The sequence below is a fragment of the Hippopotamus amphibius genome, chromosome 9 (assembly GCF_030028045.1).
Source record: "Hippopotamus amphibius kiboko isolate mHipAmp2 chromosome 9, mHipAmp2.hap2, whole genome shotgun sequence".
NCBI lineage: Eukaryota > Metazoa > Chordata > Mammalia > Artiodactyla > Hippopotamidae > Hippopotamus > Hippopotamus amphibius.
The window spans coordinates 23,691,216-23,709,296 of NC_080194.1; the positions used below are offsets into that span (position 1 = coordinate 23,691,216).

Here is an 18,081-nt window from a genome sequence, read left to right on the forward strand (position 1 = left end):
CCCTTCCGTCTCCTACTTCTCCTTTTTCTTTCTCTCCCTCTCTCCCCTGTAAAGGCACAACTTACCCTGGGAAAATTTCTCATTTCCTCTCTTCTGTTCTCTCATAGCACCTTGCTTATACCTCTATTACAATACTTATCACACTCCATTATAGGGGTGTACTTCAGAGATATTGCAGGTTCAGTTCCAGACCACCACAATAAAGCAAATATTGCAATAAAGCAAGCCACAGAATTGTTTTGGTTTCCCAGTGCATACAAAAGTAATATTTACTGTAGTTTACAAAGTGTACCATAGCATTATGTCTAAAAACACAAGGTACATACCTTGATTAAGAAACACTTTATTGCTCAAAAATGCTGACCACCACCTGATCCTTCAGCAAGTTGAAATCTTTTTGCAATCATAACATCAAAGATCCCTGATCACAGATCATCATAACAAATATCATAATAAAAATGATTGAAATAGTGCAAGAATTTTACCAAAACGTGATACAGAGACATGAAGTGAGCAAATGCTGTTGGAAAAATGGTGCCAACAGACGTGCTTGACGCGGGGTTGCCACAAACCTTTAGGCTGTTAAAAGCACAATAAAGTGGTGCACAACAAAACGAGGCATGCCTGTAATTCCTGGATGATCATTGATTCCCTCAGCCCTGGGGATCTTCGAGAGAAAGGACATTTTGATTGGCAAGCTGCACCCTCAGTGGTTTGCACAGCACCCAGCTCAAAGCAAGTGTTCCATGGAGGACAAACAACATTGAGGAACAAGTAAATAAGTAAAACAACAGATGGATGAAGTTACTGTGCAAACAAGTATCTTGCTGCTGGCAAGAATCAAATTGGCATCCAAATAACCTAATTCCATCACAACATGAATACCTTGAAAAGGATCAATCTCAGAGAATTTTCTTACCCTGCAATAAACACGTTCTTTATAAACCAGGCTTTCCAACATCTTTGCTGGCATTTGGCATATAGCTGATTTGTGGCAACATGCTTTTCCACAGAAATTACATCTTTTATCAATTTGAAAACTCAAAACTAGATGAAGTACCCTAGGTGTGCTCGAGCCACAGCCTTAAACATAATTTCATTTGAAATTCCTTTGCATTTCTTTCCATGATGCTACTTATACATCCAGAAATCTTGATGTCTTCCTTTGCTATGATAGATTTCTGCACAATAATTTCAAAATCCATTTTTTTCTTTCATTTTTCCCATTTCTCATGTTCCATTTAGGGAATAATGTAAATGCCTAAATAGGAAGCAACCACCAATATAAGGAGAACGATTCCCTTTTTATCTGTGATAAGATTTAAAAAAGAAAAAAGGATGAGAAAATATCCTGGGCAAAGTTAAATAATTTTGAGGGATGTATTAAGTAGATAGCAATCTACGCGTATTAATTGATTTATGGATTCAGTTATTACACATAGTTGTATTAAATACATTATTTAATAGGTGATATTAAATAATAGATTGATTTAGCAATATTACTTTTTCCTTTACCATGACATCTTAAAATAATTTCATTTAATCCCTTCCCATGAGTCATGACCTCGAGGTCTTCCCCAACCCAGAGTCATTTTTCAAGTTCTCTGAAGTTTCCCAACCCTATCATCATCCCATCTGTCTATGTTGTTTGAGATAAAGCATTTTTTGAATCTGTATTTGATGCTTTCATTGGAAATCTCAAGCAAAGTCACAAGAATCCAATTGTATAATATTAGGATTTATTTCCCCATTTGTCTTGTAGGTAAATATTTGTAATCTCCACAGTGTGACCAACACCTGAAATTTGTTATTAAGTGATTTTTTAAAGGCACAAATATAATGACATTCAATACTTGCAATTATGACAATATGCTCCCAGGAATAATGACTCATTTTTTGTTGAGGGATTTTTTTTTGCCTCTTTTAAAAATTTATTCTCCAGATAATTTCTATAAAAACCCCAAACTGGCATAGCTGTCATATTTTTCCCACCTCCAAATACTCTGTCTTTCAAAATAAAATAACTGACAGAACACCTGGTAATATAAGAATATTATAAGGATTTGAATTTAAGGAAATTCCTTTTTCCTGAGGGAAAAAGAAGGGGAACAATACCTTGTATTTGAACATATACAATATTTTCTTTCTCCCTTGTGGCAATATCCACTCATTTACATCTATTTGGCATGAACTAAATTTGGCATTAACTATAGCAAACCAAATGCTTAAGCAGATTAGAGCCCAGACTAGTCTTCCTCAGTAGACACTGTTTTTACTCAGGCTGTGTTGGTTTTTCAGCATTTGCAAAATTGGTAACAAGATATTCCAATTTTTAAATTGCTTTGGGAAGTTGAGTCATTTTTTTTCCAGTTTAAATATCTCTTTTCTCTTTTTCTTGCATTTCTTGGAGCAATCACAAAGGCAGTATATGTAGCTTCCCGTGTCAGCAAGAGCAAATTCATTTTGATGTGAAGAAGACTTCACCACACTGAGTCCCCAGATTATGCAACTTGTCAGACAAACTCCAAGGACCAAGTATCCCCCTTCAAAAAATTTCTAGCTCTATAATCAGCTTCCCACAAATATTTAGCATATTCCCAGCTGAGCCCCCAGTAACAGTGTCAGTTTTTTTGTAGCCTCTGTAATGATCCAGAACTGGATAAAATTCTTCAAAATTCTCCTCTTTGCACATCCAGCATTTCTTTTCCACTTCCTATCATTACTTTAGTTCCTCTCTTGTTTCAACAGCACATTATTTCTTTTGCAGGTTTTGTCTCTTTTTATCTGCCATTACTATAAACAAGCAGTTTGACTCTTTGATTCACCATGAATCGGTGATGCTTGATTCAGGCACTGTTCTCCTGATTACCTGGATATTCTGCCCTTCTCATCCTGGGCTAGCTAGACAACCTAAAATGTGGAGAAGCAGTTGACTAACAGTGGTTAGACACTGGTACCAATGGTTTGATTTTAATCCTGGCTCCAATATTTACAATCTGATTGATCTTGAGCAAGTCAGTTACCTTTTCTGTGCTTCAGTTTCTCTGTCAATATAAATGGCTCTTATGAGGATTAAATGAGTTAATATATGTAAACCATTTAGTACAGAACACTAACACATGTTAAGTGTTCAAAACATGTCAGCAATAAATTTTCCTAAAGATTACATCAGGAGATAGCCCTGGTATAATGAAAAGAGATCTACTGCTGAAAACTAATTCACTTTCACATAAAAGTATGAGAAATTCACCATGCATAAGCCCTCATGACCATTTAAACACCTCGGTTCTAGAGCCATAGTGCTAGACCTGGAACTCAGGCTTTACCTCCTGTTAGTTGTGTGACCTTAGGCCAATTTTTTAACCCCTATGTGCCTCAGTTTTCTCATCTATAAGTTAGGAATATAATAATAATCATCTAATGTGAGAATTAAGTAAATTAATAACTGCAAAGCATGAATAACTATTTATGGCACATAATAAACACAAAAAATAACCAAAATCATTATCTTCAGTCTCAGTTTAATTAGTACCTACTACAATACATGCAAGGCACTATGTTGAGTAATACAAGATCCAGAACATGGGCTAAAATATCCCTATCCTCAAGGAGCATATAATTTATTAAGGCTCAAGTCAAGTAGATAAAAAATTAATACAAGACAAAATGTGAAATGAAGGCGTTCAAAAGTCCAATAAAAGGCTTATGTGCATTCAGAGAGGATAAGGGGAGTATATCTGGATGGGGGTAATCAGAGACCTTCTCATAAAAGAAGTACTCTTTGCACCTTGAATAATGGGTAAACTTGTAATAAGCAGAGACAAAACTGGGAAATTCCTTAATGAGAGGAATTACATCACATAGAAGGAAAAGAAAAGGTTATACTTAAGTAAACGAAGGTATCTATATTGTCTGGAACATATGGCATATCTAGGAAATTGGAACATTTAATTGTAGAAAGACAGTGTGGGCTAAAATTATGGAGGGTTTTGAATACATTACACATTGAGGGAACAGAGTACTGGCAATCTAAACACTGCTTTAAGGAGATTTGTCTGATGCCAATGTTGAAAATGAACTCGAATGAAGGAAAAGAAGGAAAAGGTAAAGAATCCAGCTTTCCTTTTGTGTTCCTTAACTGTGATTTCAGTGGCTTACAGTAAAATAAAATACAAGAAAACAAAATTAATAGAGCAAAATACATTAAAATCAAGTAACAGAATGAAAAGAGAAAATTTCACAGAGGAGAAAAATGCTGAAGGCTTTTTTTTCTGTGCCTCCTAGTAGCCAAGGCAATCAGGGAAACTTTCAATTGATTAAATACCTCACATTATCTAGTAGAAGAAGGACAAAAATGCATGGTGAAAAACACAAGTTTTCCTGGTTCTAAGAGGAATCTTCCCTGTTGACATTTTAAACGGATTCATTGTTTTCCCCCAAGTTCAGAAATGTCCCCTAACAAGATTTTGAATACCAGAAAGCTGAAGTAAGAAGGTTAAAACATCCTTCTATAAAACCAAGTCTATGAAGATGGTGGTGAGGACAGATATTTACAGAGTGATACTGTTTAGTTGTGCAACTTTGCATTGATATTTATTGATAGCAGAATTTATCTTTTTACTTAATTAATTTATTTATTGGCTGCATTGGGTCTTTGTTGCTGTGGGTGGGCTTTCTCTAGTTGCGGCGAGCAGAGGCTACTCTTAGTTGCAGTGCACAGGCTTCTCATTGCAGTGGCTTTTATTGTTGTGAAGCATGGGCTCTAGGCGTGCGGGCTTCAGTAGCTGAGGCATGAGGGCTCAGCAGTTGTGGCTCACAGGCTTAGGTGCTCCACGGCACGTGGGATCTTCCCAGATCAGGGATCGAACCTGTGTCTCCTGCATTGGCAAGTGGATTCTTAACCACTGTGCCACCAGGGAAGTCCCAGAATTTATCTATAAACAAAGCAGAATAAACTGATAAGCCTAAAATAAAATTATGTTAACAATAGTAAACAAACCTTCTCAAGAAACAAAGGCAGCCTGCCAACCACCCATCTTATGGGAGGTTTTTAGTGTTCTCTAGAGAAGAGCAATCTTGTAAAGGTTCATAGACTGAAGCCAAACAGGAGAATTTTTCAATAGATTAATTCTTCCAATCCTCCACTCCTACCTGTGAATTCAGTCCGTTATTTTCTTCCTTCCTTTTGACCTTCCTTCCTATCTTCCTTACATAAATATTTAGAGTGAGCATAGACTAAGAGCCTATCCTTGTCCTAGGTGCTGATGCTATGGTGATCAATGACTCGATCGCTCCTGTTGCCAAGGAACACATTGTATAGTAAGGTTACTGGGAAGGAAAGCATGTGATGACAACTGGAGAGAGAAACACTAAGTAGGATACACAGAGGACTCTGGGGGAACTGGGAGTTACTCCCTTCAATCTCAACAGGGAATGGAAAGAGTCAAGGAAGGCTTCCCAAAGGTGGTGACAACTACATCTAGTCCTCTAGATGACAAGGAGATCATATCCTGAAGAGAAGAAGAACCAAGACCACATGCAAAGGCCTGAACTAGAAAGAGTACATGGTTCTTTAACAACGAGCTCTGCTTGCACTCTCTCATGCCACATTGTGTTATTGGAATGGGGAGAGGGGGTAGAAATGGTGAACCTGGAGAAGGAAGCAGAGATCAGAACATGGAAGATCTTTCATGCTCTGTTCAGTTGAACATGGAAGGTCTTTCATGCTCTGTTCAGTTGACTTTCTCTCAAAGCCAAAGGAAAGCTGTTGAGTGAGACATGTTAAGTAGAGAAGTGACATGATTCTATTTCCCTTTTAGAAAGTTCAGGCTTAGTGCATTGTAGAAATAGATTTAAGGGAGCTAAACTATAGGCAGGACACAAGGTAGAGAAGGAACAGAGACTGGGAAGTTACCAAAGTGAGAAAGACTAATGAGAAAGGAGGTGTCCGTGAGAAGGAAGACAGATGGCTGGATTCAAGAAATAAAAAGGAGGACTTCCTAGGTGGCGCAGTGGTAAAGAATCCGCCTGACAATGCAGGGGATATGGGTTCGAGCCCTGCCCTGGGAAGATTCCAAATGCCGCGGAGCAACTAAGCCCGTGTGCCACAACTACTGAGCCCGTGTGCCGCAACTATTGAAACCCACGTGCCTAGGGCCCACGCTCCACAACAAAAGTCATTACAATGAGGAGCCTGCGCACCACAATGAAGAGTAGCCCCTGCTCTCAGCAACTAGAGAAAGCCTGTGTGCAGCAATGAAGACCCAACGCAGCCAATAAATAAATAAAATAAATAAATTTAAAAAAAAAGAAACAAAAAGGAGAGAGATAAGGGGACTTGATGAATATGGTTTGCTACCCTAGTGGAAAGTCAGTTACAAACCCATAATAAAATAATAAATAAAGTAACTTATCCAGTAATTTCCAAAGACAGTAATGAATTAATATCATTTCCCAGTTCTCCTCAGAACTAGCTTTTAGAATGGTATGTAATGGGTACTAATGAATATAATAATTTATAAACTACACCAAGCACTTACCATTGGACAGGCACAGTGCCACCAGCTTTATGTGTATTTTCTTGCTCTATTTTCCCACCAACATGATAAGGTAGGTACCATTATTATCTCACTTTACATATAAGAAATGTTAGGTAGTATCACCCATATCATTCATTTTTTGGTTGATTCTATAAACATATGACTTACTTTGTATGTACCAGTCATTATCTTAGGGGATACAGAGGATAAGGAAAAAGGATACATGGTATTTGCCCTAGAGATATTCATAGCTAAGTGGGAAAATCTAATACTGATAAACAGAAAATTCCATTACAGTGTACTCGGTGCCATCACAGCAGTCAGGTCTAAAAACTGTGGGAAGATTTTTTTGAGACAATCATCTTTAAAAGAGAGGGAAACTTCAGCTCAAATGTACCTATCAGCATAAACTCCCTTGGTTAAATAAAAGCCAATAGTTTGGCTACTGTGTGCCGTTGGGCTGGTGGTGCCATGAATAGAGTTCCCTCACCAGGAGAGAGAGGGGTACATCATGACAGAGTAGGTTAAGGTAGTAGGGGTTCCTGTGGCTTTGGAGGTGGGGGAACTTCAAGCCAAAAATCCATCCCTTCTCCACTCATTAAACTACGCCTCTGGTTCCAGGTCTACATCTGCCCAGAGGGAGGCACCATACGGGCCAGTGGCAGCTGTGGCCAATCATATGTCTAGTGTCCAATAAAAGGAATACCATCCGTATTTTATAATTGACTTTTCCCTGCTTGCCTTGTTCTTCAAGAAAGACGTCTAGATAGGGTTAAAAGTAGTCACTTCCTCCTCCAATTAAATTCCCTCGAACTCGCGTTTGGTTTTCCAAACCCTGAGCCCTGACTATATATAACGAGGATAGGTAAGATCAAGGTAATAGGGTAGGTAAGTCAGAGCCTTTTGGAAACTGTAAGGACTTTTTCAGGTCTCAGTTCAATGTCGTTAACTTATGGCTCATGAACCATGACAGGATCCAAGGGGTATAGCTCAGACACAGAGGTTTCCAAAATATTATTAAGGATTAACTGTTTTTCTCAATCTCACTTTTACCTGCATGCTATTCCTGCTGATAAAACTACTGTAAATTTTTATAATCACTGCTTTTATTTCCTAGTAATAAATATTTCCCAGCACTAATAAAACTATCATCTTTTTTTGTTTCTCCCACCTATGCCCTTAGACTCACTGTAAATAAAATAATTATAATAAAATGGCAGTAAACATTCAAAGAAGATCAGTGTTTTTCGTTTTCTTACGTACATTCTTTCTTTGAAAGAGAAATTAAAAGAAAGTAAACCATGGAAGACAGTAAAGCAGTGAGCATGGAGTTCACAGTCCATGGTTCTATTTTTATAGCAAAGAGTCATGGGCCCAGTGCCTGCTAACTGGGTATTTAATGTTTAGACTCTTGAGCCTAGAGGCTCAAGGAAGGAATTCAAGAACCTCCTTTCCAGGAGAGCTGCGGTACTCAGAGATGTCCACGTGTGAAAAATTATACCAGCAAAAATTATTTCCTCACATAAATAAGACTGGGGAAAAGATGGGATATCTAGAAGGGAGTGGAAGCATTCTGAACTAGCTCAGCTTTACAGTACTTTATTTATTATTAAAATGACAATGTAGGCAAAGTTTATTGCACTAATTAACTCATTAACAACCTCCAGAGAAAAGCCAGACTCCTCTACAGGCTGGTTGGCAGAATTGTAATGACCCAGATAAGAGAAAATCAGTGTTCCAGGTTCCGGAAAAGCCCCAAGACTCTACAAACAACTCTGATTTATTCACTGTATTATCTCATAGAGACGTGTATATTGTGGATTAAAAGAGAAAAATTCCTCAATATATATATGAGAAAATAGGTATGGCTAATTTAAGCAAGCAATGTTTATGGCATTTACGGCATTCAAATTTAATTAAAAAAAAAAATCAGACTTGATTCCCTCCCCCTCCCTCTTCTGAGTTGGAACAGAAGCTAGTTCATTCTAGAGACCACATTAGCCAAGCTGGCTGGGCTTTCTGACTGCATCGAGTAAGGAAAAGTGTGGGACAGGAAGGAATTTAGAAGTTAGCTCAGCCTCCAAGGCCCTGACCATTTAATTGGCAACTCTGATGTGATCTATGATATTCTGAATGACATCCGATGTGGTACCCTGGCCTCCAATGTCTGGAGTTTGGATGTCTTTGTTCTCCACAGATGCCAAGACTGCAGTACGAATGGAGGTGGCGTAGGAATGGAGCTTGAGGTAATCCAGCATCAGACAACTTGCCAGCAGCATGGCAGTAGGGTTGGCCACATTCTTATTGGCTATAGTCTTGCCTGACTGCCTTGAGGCTGCTTCAAACACTGCATATATGTGGCCATAGTTGGCACTAGGCACAAGGCCCGCTCCCCCAACCAACCCTGTGCAGACATTATTGACAATGTTGCCATAAAGATTGGGCATCACCATGACATCAAACTGCTGGGGCCAGGATACCAGCTGCATGGTGGTGTTATCCACAACCATGGCCTCAAACGTGAGCTCAGGATAGCGGGACGCCACCTCCCTACAGCACTGGAGGAAGAGACCATCTCCCAGCTTCATGATGTTGGCCTTGTGCACAGCCGTCACTTTCTTGCGCCCCATCTGCTGGGCCAGCTGGAAAGCATATTCAGCAATGCGCAAAGACTTAGCCTTAGTAATGATCTTCAGGCTCTCTATCACTCCTTTCACACTCTCGTGCTCCAGGTTGCTGTATTCACCCTCTGTGTTTTCCCGAACAACTAAGATGTCTATGTTCTTGTGCCTAGTTTCCACACCTGGTAGACTCTTAAAATGAACAACATTGGCAAAGAGACCTAGAGTACTGCGAAACATACTGTTTTGGGATTTGTGAGATGGTGGCAGGTTGGAGTCAGTTTCAAAGTTGCCCTTCAAGGCCACGTGGTTTCGACGGACTGCCATGATGGCATTGTGAACATCCTCTTCACTAGAAGTGGAGGTAATCTGCACCTCTTCAAAGTCCATGGGCACACATGCATGTCTGAACACATTCTTGATGTGCAGCGTAAGTTCAGGCCCGATGCCATCCCCAGGAATCATAGTCACTGTGTGCCGCCCACCATACTTGGCTGCTGGAGGAATGCTGTGTTTAAAAGAGAAGCTCCTCAGTGAGGTCTCATGGCCAAGGAAAATCTCCCAAGAATGGCCTAGAATAGTTGGTGGGAACATGGCCTTCACAAAGCACCTGGCAGCTGTCAGCATCTTCAGTGCCATGATCCATAAGTGGAGATTTAATTTAATTTATGTAAAAATACATGCTTTTCCTCTTGTCTTGAACTGGCTTCTTTTGGTAGAATTCTAGATCCAAAATTCTTGCCTAGGTCACAGTTGTCTCTTCTTTCTTATATTCTACTTTTGACAGACATTCTACTGCAATGAAAGAGTACTAGTCACAAGGAGAGGCGATGTGTTATAGAGTAGAAAATATACTTTAGAATTGGATAATTCATTAGGCACATTCAATGTATCTGTATGATATACTTAAAAATAGACTTTATATTTCATAACACTTTTAGGGTCAGAGAAGAAATGAATGGCAGGTACAGAGATTTCCAATACAAAGATTTCCTTGCCTCTACAAAGGCACAGCCTCCCCAACTATCAAAATCCTACACATGGTACATTTGTTACAATTGATGAATCTACGCTGACACATCATTATCACCTAAAGTCCATTGTTTAAAATAGGGTTCACTCTTCATGTTGTACATTCTGAGTTTAGAGAGATATACGACATGTATCATCACTGTAGACTCATAGAGAGTAGTTTCATAGCCCTAAAAATCCTCTCTGCTTTGCCTCTTCATCCCTCCCTCTCTGCAACCACTGGTAACCACCAATCTTTTTAGAGTCTCCATAGCTGTGCATTTCCCAGAATGTCATATAATTGGAATCATACAGTATGCAGCCTTTTCAGATTGGCTTCTTTGACTTAGTAATATGCGTTGGAGTTTCCTCCATGTTTTCTTCATGGTCCTGTAATACATTTCTTTTTTTGCATTGAATAAAATTCTATTGTCTAGATGTACCGCAGTTTATCTATTCACCTATTGAAGCACATCTTGGTTGTTCCCAAGTTTCGTCAAGATGAACAAAGCTACTATAAACATCCATGTATGAATTTTGTGTGGACATAAGTTTTCAGCTCATTTGGGTGAATAACAAGGAGCAGAATTGCTGAATCCTATGGTAAACGTATGATCAGTTTTGTCAGAAACTGCTAAACTGTCTTCTAAAGTGGCTGTACCATTTTGCATTCCCATCAGCAATGAATGAGAATTCCTGTTGTTCCACATCCTTGCACGCATTTGATGTTGTCAGTGTTCCAGATTTTGACCATTCTAATAGGTGTGTAGTGGTATCTCATTGTTTTAATTTTCATTTCTCTGATGATATATGATGTGGAACATCTTTTCATATGCTTATTTGCCATCTGTACATCTTCTTTGATGAGATATCTGTTAAGATTTTTGCCAATTTTAAAAATCAAGTTGTCTGTTTTCTTATTATTGAGTTTTAAGGATACTTTGTATTTTGGATAACAGTTCTTTATCAGAAGTGCCTTTTACAAATAATTTCTCCCAATCTGTGGCTTGTCTTCTCATTCTCTTGACAAAGTCTTTTTGTAGAGCAGAAGTTTTTAATTTTAGTGAAGTCTAGTTTATTATTTCTTTCATCAATCCTGTCTTTGGTATTGTATCTAAAAAGTCATCTCCATACCCAAGGTCATCTATAATAGATTTTTCTCCTAGAAGTTTTGTAGTGGTTCATCTTACATAGAAGTCTATGGTCCATTTTAAGTTAATTTTTGTAAATGGTTTGAGGCCTGTGTCTAGATTAATTTTTTGCATATGTGGATGTCCAATTGTTCAGCACCATTTGTTGAAAAGACTATCTTTACTCCATTGTGCTGCATTTGCTCCTTTGCCAAAGATCAATTAACTATTTACATGGGTCTGTTTCTGCGCTATTATCTTCCATTGATTTATTCATTGTTTCTTATGCCAGTACCACAGTGTCTTGATTAGTGTAGCTTCATAGTAAGTCTTGAAGTCAAGGATTGTCAGTCCTCCAGCTTTGTTCTCTTTCAATATTGCTTTGGCTATTCTGGGTCTTTGGCTTCTACATACAAGTTTTGGAATCAGTTTATCAATATCTACAAAATAACTTTCTGGTATTTTGATTAAGCTTGCATTAAATCTTGGGAAGAGTTGATATCTTGGAAACTTAACAATATTAAGTTTTCCCATCCACGAATATGTAATGTCTCTCAGTTTATTTAGTACTTCTTTAATTCCATTCATCAGAGTTTCATAGTTTTCCTCATATATATCTTGTATATATGTTGTTAGGTTTATACCTAAGTATTTCATTTTGGGAAATGCTAATGTAAATGATACTGTGTTTTTCATTGAAAACTGGTGTATAAGAAAGCAACTGACTTTTGTATATTAACCTAGTAACTTGCATTCTTGCTGTAATCACCTATTAGTTCCAGGAGGTTTTTTTTGTTGATTCTTTCAGGGTTTCTAAATTGATGATCTTGTCATCTGCAAACACAGTTTTATTTCTCCCTTTTCAATCTGTACATTTTTTATTTCCTTTTCTTGTCCTATTGTATTTGCTAGAAATTCCAGAGTAACACTGAAAAGGAGTGGTAAAAGGGGACATCCTTGTCTTGTACCTGATTTTACTAGAAAAGCTTATGTTTTTCATTATGAAGTGTGATGTTAGTTGTAGATTATTTGTAAGTATTCTTTATCAAGTTGATGCAGTTTTCCTCTACTTCTAGTTTACTGAGAGCTTTTTATAATGAATGGGTGTTGAATTTTGTCAAATATTTTTCGGCATCTATTGATAGGATTATGTGATTTTATTTTTTTTAGCCTGTTGAAGTGATGGATTGCGTTAATTGATTTTTGAATGTTGAAACAGCCCTGCATATCTGGGATAAATATCACTTGATTATGGTGTAAAGTCTTTTTATACATTGTTGGATTCAATTTGTTAATATCTTGTTAAGAAGCTTTATACCTATGCTCACGAGAGATACTGGTCTGTAGTTTTCTTTTCTTGCAATGTCTTTGTCTGGTTTTGTTACCAGGGTAATGTTGGTTTCATAGACTAAGTTATAAAGTATTCCTTTTGCTTCTATCTTCTGAAACATATTATAGAGAACTGGTATAATTTTGTCCTTAAGTGTTTGGCAGAATTCACCAGTGAACCTGTCTGGGCCTGGGGATTTCTGTTTTGGAAGGTTATTAATTGTTGAGCCAGTTTACAAATATATATATGGACATGTTCAGATTGTTTCTTTTCGTGTGAATTTTGGCAACATGGGTCTTTCAAGGAATTAGTCTATTTCATCTAGGTTATCAAAATTGTGAGCAAAAAGTTGTTCACAGTATTCTTTTATTATCTTTTTAGTCCATAGAATCTATAGTGATGTCTCTTCTTTTCTCATAATAGTAATTCATGTCTTTTTTTTTTCTTGGCTAGCTTGACTAGAGACTTATCACTTTTACTTGAGCTTTTCAGAGAAGCAGCTTTGACTTAGCTGATTTTTTCTATTGATATTTTTCTTTTCAATTTCATTAATTTCTGCTCAAATTCTTAATATTTCTTTTCCTCTGCTTACTTTGAATTTAATTTGCTCTTCTTTTTCTAGTTTCCAAAGGTGGAAGCTTAGATTATTTGATTTTAAATCTTTCTTCCTTTCCCCTATATGCATTTATTACTACGTAGTTCCCCCAGACATTGTTTTCACCACATCCCATGAATTTTAACTTGTGTTTTCGTTTTCATTTTGTTCAAAATATTTTAAAAATTTCTTTTGCGATTTCTTCTTTGACCCATATGTTATTTAGAAATGTGTTGTTTAATCTCCACATTTATTTGGGGATTTTTTTTTTCAGCTATCTTTGTATTATAGGTTTCTAATTCCACTGTGGTCTGAGTGCAGACATTGTATGATCTCAGCTCTTCTGAATTTGTTAAGATGTGTTCTACAGCCCAGAATGTGGTTTGTCTTGGTGAATGTTCTATGTGAACTTGAGAAGACTGTGTATTCTGCTGTTGCTTGGTGAAGGAATCTATAAATATCAGTTATACCCAGTTGATGATGGTGTTGTTGAATTCAACTATATCTTTACTCATTTTCTGCCTGCTGGAGTTTGCTCCTTTTATTGTTGTTAACTTTTTAAGAAACTGCTAAACACTTTTCCAAAATGGTTATACCATTTTATATCCCTATCAATGTAAGAGAATTATAACTTTACATCTTCATCAACACTTGGTACTACTGTACTTCTAATTTTAGCCATTCAAACAGGTCTTGGTAGTATCTTGCTATGTTTTTGATTTGTATTTCCCTTCTCACTATGATATGGAGTGTCTTTTAATGTATTCTTCCAAATCAGAGCTGTAAGCAGGAATATCTGCCATTTCTATAAATCAACCATTCAACCCTGGAAGGCAGGCAAACTCTTAGATTCCCAAAGCCATGCCAGTTACGCATTTTAATTGAAAATTAAGCTTATCTTTAATTTTAAACCAGCCACAATTCCATTCTCATTTAAATTTCAGGCACCAACACCCCTGATGTAGGTTAGCGGTTGTTTCAAGAGGTAGGTAACTTACTTATGAAGACTTCCAAAAGGTTATTAATATTCAAGAAGATGAAGATGCAGATTTAATAATGGCTACCACTATGGAAATCTTGCCATATCTAAGGTACTGTGCTGCATATTTTACACACAGCATCATAATCCACCCAGGTAGGCATTACAGTTCCCGTTTTACAGATGAAGAAACTGGCTAACAGATCCTACAAATTCATATATTGTGAAGGAACAGAGAAGGGCAACAGGTGAGGTGTATATTTTTAGGGGTCCTAGAAGCCTAGGCCAGTGCTTCTCAAACTTGATCACCCCAGGATCTCATTGAAATGCAGATTCTAATTCAGTAGTTCTATTGAGGGAGGGGAGCAGATTCTGCGTTTTCAAGTTGTTCCCTAGTCATATGGATTCTGTGGGTCCCTTATCACACTTTGAGTAGCAAGGACCTGTATTTACATCTTTACAAGGTCCCAGCAAGTTAGGGCCAGCATGTGATGTGCTTAGAGGCTACTGGGAATAAAGGAAAGAAGCAGCACTGCTCCTTTCTAAAAATTGGTCTAAAATGGCTATAGAGTAGGAGCCAGCTGGGTACCTGCTTGTCACTTAGCATGGCACGTAGTAAAGATAATCGCTGTCCACCACCAGCACCTGAGGCTAGAGCACATAGTAATACCAGGAGAGAATACTGGCAGAAAAATAACCCAGACCCAACTACACAATTTTGTTTCTACCTATGGGTCACCCGTACATAAGCATACACCCCAATCCTCTTCCTAACCCTGGAAAGGACATAAATCTTTTAAAGATATGGATAAAGAAGGAAGGAAGTCCTGAGACTGGGGGTATAAACTGGATAGTGATTGAAATTTTAATAGCCAGATTGACCTACAAACATCCCAAGACATTAAGAAAAGTTCCTAGCCTCAATGGGACAAAATTATGATACGTATATGACAACATGCAGGTATAAGAACAAGAGAGCCATGGTTTCACATATTTGAGGGGTAAGAATTCAACTAAGTCTATTGTAAGTGTGATGCTGAGACAATAAACAGGTTTAAGTAAGGGAGAGATGTAATACAACTTGCATTTAAAAAATGATCCTCTGGGAAGCAGTCTGGGGAATAAATAATAAAGTGACTAGCCTGGTGGCAGGGAGGCCAATTAATAGGCAATCACTGTGGTTCTCAAAAAGTGATCCTCAAACCAGCAGAATGAAGACCACCCTGAACTGCTAAGAAATGTAATCTCTTTGAAGCCATACTGAATCCTTAGACATACTGAATCTGGAAGTCTGCAGTTCAGAACCCAACAACCTGTGTTTTAATGCTTCTGATACATGCTAGAATTTAAGAACCACTGGGCTATGAAATGGTCCCAATAGGAAATGATGAGCAGTTGTACTAAGATGAAGGCAGTGAGGAAGGAGAGGAATACTTTCAGAGATATTTAGGAGATAAATAGGACTAGACATGGAATGATAATATAATAGATGAAAATGTACAACACCAAAAAGAGCAGCTAGGTTAAGGGAAATAGGATAGAAAATGAGTTCAGTTTCAGACGTGATGTGTTTGGGGAGCTGTAAGACATCTACATAAAGATACCCAGTGGGTGCCTTAATACATGAGTTTGCAGCTCCAGAGTAAGGATTGTGGGTGATGACAGAAATTCAGGAGTCATCAACTTACGGGAGAGAGTTAACCACACAGAAGTATATGAAATAGCCTCAAGCAGAGGTTTTCAACTTTGCTTCTGCCATGACAGATGATGAATGGCATTCCTATGGGACACGTTCCCAGGAGTATACTCAAATTGTAATGAAAACCAAACACGCACACGTACAAATAAAAGTAGTTGACCAAATAAAGCACAGAATTCCCAAACTGTTTTTATAGGTTATATTTACAAAAGCATTTTGACTGCAAATGATTAGTAAAGACATTCATTTACTGATCTCAAACATGACTTTTTTTTGTTAGGAAAAAATATATATGGCTAATCTAATATAAAAACCACATAAAATTATATTTTAAAGGTCAAATTCAGATCTCTACAGGTAATATTTAAAAAGTAAGCATGTACTAAACAAAGAAAAATAATTCATATTTTATACTTAAAAAGTATAGCACATAATATTTATGTTTATTCATGATGTTAATATAAATGGTATTACTGCACATGTCCTTTGGATAATCACACAACCTTTGATTGGGAAACTGTAACTAGAAACTCTTTCTCATTTCTGTGCTATGTGGATAGAGATACATGCTTTCTTCATCTCTCTTCCTTATTCAAAATGTATCCACAGGTAAAATCAAGGAAACAAGTACAACTGTAAATCCAGTTTACAAATGATAATATTTCAAAATTGTTCCAACTGTCAATGCCACATCAATAACCACAGTTCCTGGATATTTTCAGCAAACATAAAATAGGTTATGAATTATGAGTAATTCACTTTCAGCTAACTCTGACGCCACCTTTCCCCACACACACAAGCACACTCCACTGAAGTGCAAATGAGTATTGACATCCTTATAACGGTAACTTTGAGGTGAGTCTAATTATTTAAAAATGGAAATCATTCATAAGAGCTTGTAACTCAACGCTTAACGAATGAGTGGTTTTGACATACATCATGACATTGTGACACTCTAATGTGTCATATGTCACTAAGGTCAAGAAGCAGTAGGCTAGAAAGATGATCGTAGACAAAGCACAGAAGAATTATGAAGACAAAACTGGGGACCATCGATCTTTGAACCATGAGAGGAACACAGAAGAAGTGATCTGGGAGGCAAAAGAACAGAGAGAAAGGATGTCATAGAAGCCAAGAGAAGTGTAACACTCAAGGAATGAGTGGTCAGCAGTGTCAATATCCTTTAAGAGGCTAAGTAAAATTAGAAGAATGATGGGGTCAGTGACCACCACCATGAGGCTGTATAGGTTAGTGATTGTGAGCATGGGCTCCAGAGACAAACTGTCTGCAATGTATAACCTCTGTAATCTTTGTGATTTTCATAATTTATTTTGGAACTTATATTCTAGTGGGAGTAGACAGCAGAAAATATATGAATGATGGATAAATTGATACATAGATAAACATATAAACATTCAAGCAACAAACACGTAAGTAGATCTTTTAATGTCAGAAGAAAGAAATGCTATGAAACAAAAATAAAACCTGTTGCCTTCAAGAAGCTTACCTTCTAGGCAGAGTTAAATGGAATGAATGTGGGTAGAATACGAACTGGCAGTTGATGGTAAATGGCTCTTGAGTGACCCAGCTGGGAAGCGGAAGTGGAATGCATAGGATGCATTGACCACGTGTATGGGCAGGGATGGTGAGGGAAAGTGCTTCAGTCACATCTGAAAGAAGGGCTAGCAGCAGATACGTACAGAGGGAAGGAGAGGATTTCTGAGATGGAGGCAACATTGAAAGGCCTGTAGGGTACACTAAGCATTGCCATTTAGCTGAAAGGAAAGGTTTATGTAGGAAAACAGTGGCAGACAAATGGGGAAAGTAAATTGGGGTCAGAGGGTGGAGAACCTTAAATGGCAAACCGAAGAAATTTATGATACCCTAAGGCAGGAGAGAAACAGGCACGATTTTTGAAATAAAAATGAAGGGTTTTGAAAGATAGCTTTAAAAAGGAAAACATGCACTTAAAAAAAGAGACAGTAACTTTTCAATGCACACGGCCACTTTATACCAAAGCTTTGCTTTAGTGAAAGCAGAATTGTAAAATACACGCAGCCACTCCCCCCTACCCCCAAACACACTCTTCAAGAAAACTCTTCATATCACTTCATGTTGTCCTATAGAACCAACTTGATATTGTTTTATCAATAATTTTCTAAAATGATCAATACACA

General features: G+C 37.6%; 2 protein-coding genes across 4 annotated transcripts in view; both read right to left on the bottom strand.

Annotated features, from left to right (window-relative positions):
• The window catches only part of NELL1 (neural EGFL like 1), an 886,038-nt gene that overhangs the window by 306,996 nt on the left and 560,961 nt on the right, over positions 1-18,081 (bottom strand). The gene's annotated exons all lie outside the window — the stretch shown is intronic.
• On the bottom strand, positions 8,636-9,799 carry LOC130860631 (isocitrate dehydrogenase [NAD] subunit gamma, mitochondrial-like). Its single transcript, XM_057749118.1, has one exon. The coding sequence runs from the start codon at positions 9,797-9,799 to the stop codon at positions 8,636-8,638; it is 1,164 nt and encodes a 387-aa protein (XP_057605101.1).

Bases quoted from the DNA above. Each gene is read 5' to 3' on its own strand.
- LOC130860631 (XM_057749118.1), bottom strand. From the start codon at position 9,799: ATGGCACTGAAGATGCTGACAGCTGCCAGGTGCTTTGTGAAGGCCATG.